The 5424-nt window shown below is 38.3% G+C and overlaps 1 protein-coding gene across 1 annotated transcript in view; it reads right to left on the reverse strand.

The window, feature by feature from the left end:
- Nucleotides 1-5424, reverse strand: part of CRYBG1 (crystallin beta-gamma domain containing 1) — a 98158-nt gene that overhangs the window by 16914 nt on the left and 75820 nt on the right. Inside the window, exons 13-14 of the mRNA XM_005426596.2 lie at nt 425-551; nt 213-245 (exon numbers count right to left, since the gene is read on the reverse strand). Coding sequence (XP_005426653.2) covers nt 213-245; nt 425-551 — 160 coding nt within the window. The remainder of the gene's footprint in view (nt 1-212; nt 246-424; nt 552-5424) is intronic.

Raw genomic sequence — 5424 nt, forward strand, 5'->3', positions numbered from 1 at the left:
TGTGTATCAAATCCCACCTTCCTTGGGTCTTAATGTGCCTTACTCAAGAGGTTTGGAAAGTAGTCTTCCTCCACCTGCAGTCTTCAGTCTTCCTTGACTAGTCAGCCATCTATGCAAATACCTGAGTGTTCCCCTGGACAAACAGCCACTTCTTTATTTACATGTTACAGACACTACACAGTAGGTTTCATGTGCTTAGAGAAGTATCTTACCTTGACTTTACCCCTTTCGTTTCCAACAATATCCTGCAAAAGTTTTGAGGGGAAAGAAGGGAAAAAATATTTTCAACAGCGATAAAATAACATACAAAATTTACTATTAATTATCATTTAAATAATGTAAATTTAACAGGATTTGATAGAAAAAATGGAGTTCCAAATAGTTCAGAGGAACTTGCAAAACAAGTAGAAAATTAGCTCCTTACCATAACAATGGGTTGAACTGAAGATATTTTGCAATTCTTTCCCCCCCATGACTCAATGCTGGGATACAGCCCTTTAGCCAGTATATACTGCTCCCCTGTAAACTCGGGATTCTCATAAGCCACCCATCTAAAAGAGAGAGTGATTGGTAGAAGTCACACTACTTTTCCAATATACAGATGTGTACATTCATTACTGTCTTAATGTAAGAACAAATAAAAAGTTTCTGAAATGCCAAACTGTGATGCTGTTAAAACCCTAAACAAACCAGTGTATCTGATAGTGCAAACCCTATGCAAATTTTACTACCTTCTTGCACTATGTTGATACAAATCAAAGTGAATTAGCTAAAGCAAAGCACAAGTTCAGACACATCACATATCATAAAAGTTATCTTCAGTAAGAATATTTCAAGATGTTTTACAATTTTATTATTTTACCAAGGTCAAGTTCTTCTCTTAAAAAAAAAAAAAAAAAAAAACCAAAAAAACCCAGAACACCAGACAGATATCAGAACTTAGCTTTTTTAATAGAACTAACTTTCAGAGCAATCTGAGCAGTAAATGTAGCAATACTGACTTTTAATGTTGCCCCCAGCTACGGCTCAGTTGTGTTTAAGCAAATGCACACCCTAACAGGATGCTGAGCTGCAACAACAGGCATATAGTCTAAGCAGAGGAGACTGTTCCCTGCTAGGAGTCAGAGAGAGCAAGAAGAATATCCTTGAAAGCTAAGCACCAAAACCACCACAAATTTGACCAGATCAATGCATTTAAATGCAAAGCTGTTATTGTAACTACTCAGTTGGATCTCATGCTTAACATAGGCCACAAACTCAGAGATCTGCATCAAGTCTTCTGTCTCAGTCAGAATATGCCTTTTTAAAAAGCTTTCAACTTTTGACATGATACACACTTGAAGTATTGGAAAAGCAACCCAATCACTACATATATCTCTCTGATGTCCAATTACTCCTGCAGTCTTTAGGTCCAATCTTAAATATCTTGCTAAGAATAGTATACTACATTCAATAAATCTTCTGTTACAGTGTTCTTCTCACCCTGATTCCATACTGAAAGCCCAAACAGAGCACTTCCTGCATCTATACTACCTTTGATTTTGTGATTACCTGCAGAACTTGACTTGCTTTTCACTGCTATACTTCCCAAGCTTTCCCATACTTACAACTTTTTTTTTATCTGTTTGGTTGTTTTTTTGAGCGCCTATATGAGATCAGACCACAGTAGCAGCTGCATTTCATTCATTATATTTATGCAGGAATCAGGACATCTTGCTGGTTCCTGATTCTACAAGAAAAACTTCTACTCAGAGTCAACTTGCTTTTAATTTTAGCCACTGTAGTGCATAATGAGTATATGCTAGGTTATGCCAAAATCCACTTTCAATCGGCTCAGAAACTTACTCAGTTTCTACACTAACAAAAATTTCATATCACAAAGCAGTAAAATGAGACAGATCTTAAAATCTGCAGGGGAAGGTAACTCTCAACATCAAAATTCCCCATTAATTTATGTGTGTTAATCAGTTGGATTCTACTAAGCTGCAGTTTTATTCCCGGTACAAATGCCAGAGTCTCTGCAGATACAAGAAGTGGGGTAACTTCAAACTGAAATAAAGGTACATCAACATGTATGTGCCAAGAGTATGAACTTTGTTTTACTTGTCCATGGCAAACACTCAAACAGTGAATCACACACATCACTATTCACGTCTCTTGGTTTGCCTCAGATATAATCAATTATTCCAACTTGTTACACACTAATTACTTACAGCATATTTCAAGGTCCATTTCAAAATCACCTCAGAGTAATTCATCAAAGAGACATTGGTATGTACAATAAATTGAGCAGAGAGTTCAAATGTCTCAGGTGTGTCTATACCTGTATATCACATATGCCAAAAGCAGTGAAAATGAGGTTTCCTAAGCAATTTCTTCAGCAGGCATTCATTAGATTTTTCAGTGCTAAGTGCCAGGATCCAGCTATGGTGCACAGTAGTTTTACTCATTTGAGATCTATGCAAACAAGTGGTTTTGATATAAAATTAACTGTAAGACATGTCAGCAGCCTCCTAAGAGCCCCTTGATAGCAGTTATTTAGTTCCCCCCAGCCTGAATGCAGAAGTAATCAACAAATCTCACTTGCACATGTTTACATTTAAATAAATGGGATTTAAATAATTAAGTGCCACTCTTCCATGCAAGTCAGCCCATGCAGTCAGACAGTTCCTAGAGTCAGGGCTTAGTGGTGAAATACTTGTGCTTCTCCACTTAATTCAGAAGCCCATATAAGCTGCTGAAAGTAGTAATAACATCATCAAGGACAGGCAGCTGAATTCAGTACCAGCTAAACCTGCCAGACCTCAAGATTATCCCTAGGAAGGAGCACTGCCTTAATCCAACTTCTGACTTCACAGAAAGGCCTGGAGAGCAAGATATTGCCTCCACACCTGAGCAAGAGAGTCACACTCCAGCTGCCAGGCACAACAAAAACTGAAGTGCTGTTCTGCAGCATGGCAGCAACCATCCTGCCCCACAGGCAATGAGCTCTCCTAGCACAACAGATTTTGTAACCCCCAGATGCACAAACTGCCCTCATGAGGCTGAGCAACAGCTCCATCCCAGGCTGCTGGCAGGAGGGTGCTGGAGACCTTTCCTCCTGGGCACCATCCATGCCCCTGAAGCCAGAAGTAGCATAAAGCTTTGATTATGTACTGTTAGTACTATTGCACACAGAGAATCTTTCACCAAAAACCTCTACATATGACATCTAGGAAGTGCAGCTCCAAACCGGGTCTGAATGTACAGCAAGAAAATAATCCAGACATGGATAACTCACCAAAAATCAGATTTGCCCTCAGTTAGCCCGGGACTCACCTTGTCTGACTCTAGGAAGGAGGTCAGAAAGTTAACTGGCACTTGCAGACTTGTACAATATTAACAGATAGAATGAGGTAATAAAATTGTATTTATAGGAGAGAGAAAACGGGTTCATCATGCTCCTTTGTAACTGTGATTCTTATCCCAGGGACCTGCAAGCTTGAATTTTATGACTTCTTTAAAGATTTTTTTCTGAACATCAGTTCAGATATACAGAGAAGTTAAAGCTTTGTTTGAAGTGCTCTCCAGTGGAGTAACCAAGGGTACTTGCCCTTTTCAGCTCCCAGTGAAGGTTTGTTCCTGTACCTTGTGTCTCCAGTTTCACCCACGTTACCTTCCTGAGTGCATCTAGGTTAAATTTACTATCTTCTGGTTTCTGTATGTGAACCACTCATTACCTAATTATTTCCTTAATATCACTCACTATCCATACACACTCTAGCAACCCAATCTACATTGTGGATTAATTACTTGAAAACTAGGGGAAAACCAGGCTGATAACACAACCACAGTAAACAGATGACTACATAAAATAAACAAATCTGGGAAAATTCTTCCAGCAAGTTCAAAGGGAATTGACTAAAAGACAAGAGCTTCTTCAGGAGTTCTGGCAAAAGTTTGGTGTGTTTACAGGTAAAGAAAAGGCACATTTCAAACACGCAGTTCCTGTGATTTTGATCACTGTTAAATAAAAGCTTGAAGTTTTTAAGCAGAGGGGAAACCAAAATAGTACAACACTTGGTTTTAGTACTTGCTTGAACTTGTAAAGGGTGTTACCTGTTGCTAGTAAATAGTTCAATTTTCCACCACTTCAAATTCTGCCAGTTTGAAAGTAAAGTTCAAACCCTACTTAAAAGAAGAAAGGCCCCTCCTATTTCCAGGCAGCCTGGATTGCTTTCTCCCACCCTAATGGCAGAAAAATAATTTTTGAATTTTATGTTTGGCCAGTCTCCGAAAAATGCTCAAGAGCAAAACATTTTCATTTTTAAAGAAGTACATTTTCATTTTTCAAGAAGTCAATCCTCATCTCCTTAGGATATATTTTTAGGATGTCTTTACAATGGATTTAGCAAAGACATGAAAATATTGCTTGGAAACATGTTTAGAAACACTTAGAAATTTGGAAATTTTAATGCAGCTAGTGCTGAATTGCCCCAAAATTGAATAGTTCCCCCCCAAATGCAGAGCTGGGCTGTCTCCAGCAATACAGTTCAGAGCTGCAGCTGAGCTCAGAACTCATTCCATAGTATCTGTGCACTGCAGTGTCAGGCTTCCTTTTCTTTGACATACCCTTTAAATTACAGAGCAATCAAATTAATTATGTGGGAAATACAGATCATCTGTTATCTTACTGCTCTAACTGCTTACCCCAGATACCTCTAGTTAAAAAATTGCAATGAAAGGTTGAGGGCTTCTTAAATTTTTGACTTATTTTAATTAAGTGTTCTCAATATAATACCAGGAAGGTTACTTCAAAATATTATGACAAGCTTTTATTGAATCTGTCACAGTTCACTATGTTATCATCTGCATTACAACCTGAACAGCTCAGGAAATTGCTCAATGGATTATTCATTGCCCCGTGACAGATTTCTTGGAAGGAAAGATATAAAAAAAATCTTCTACCTGAACAGACGGTTAACACTTAAAATAAAAGCACTGTACTGCCAAACATGACTTCACACAGATCATTCAAGTTTTCTGGCACTTTAACATTTAGTAAGATCACCACAAAACCCCCAAACACTCTCAATCTTTCTGGAAACAGAGGGGTTGTACAAGACACTTAAGGGCTGAGTGCTAGCCACCTGTTATGAGCAATGCATCTGAATTTTTAAAAAGCTTATTGCTACAAATTACATCTTTTGGAGTCTAGAAAGTGAGATTACAGAAGTGGTAGCAGAGTCTAGTTCAAGTTTTGTTCCTAAAGACTTCTAGCCACCTCTGCCATCAGTGTTAAAGCCACTCTTAATTACTAGAATGCTCAAACTCATGTATGATTCCTATCTCAGATGCAACAGACACATTTACCAGAACAACTACATGAAGGGCATGATAGGTAACCCACAATTTGTTTCCCAACCTTCAGAGAAAACTCTTTCC

This window comes from Geospiza fortis, unplaced genomic scaffold (genome assembly GCF_000277835.1).
Source record: "Geospiza fortis unplaced genomic scaffold, GeoFor_1.0 scaffold486, whole genome shotgun sequence".
NCBI lineage: Eukaryota > Metazoa > Chordata > Aves > Passeriformes > Thraupidae > Geospiza > Geospiza fortis.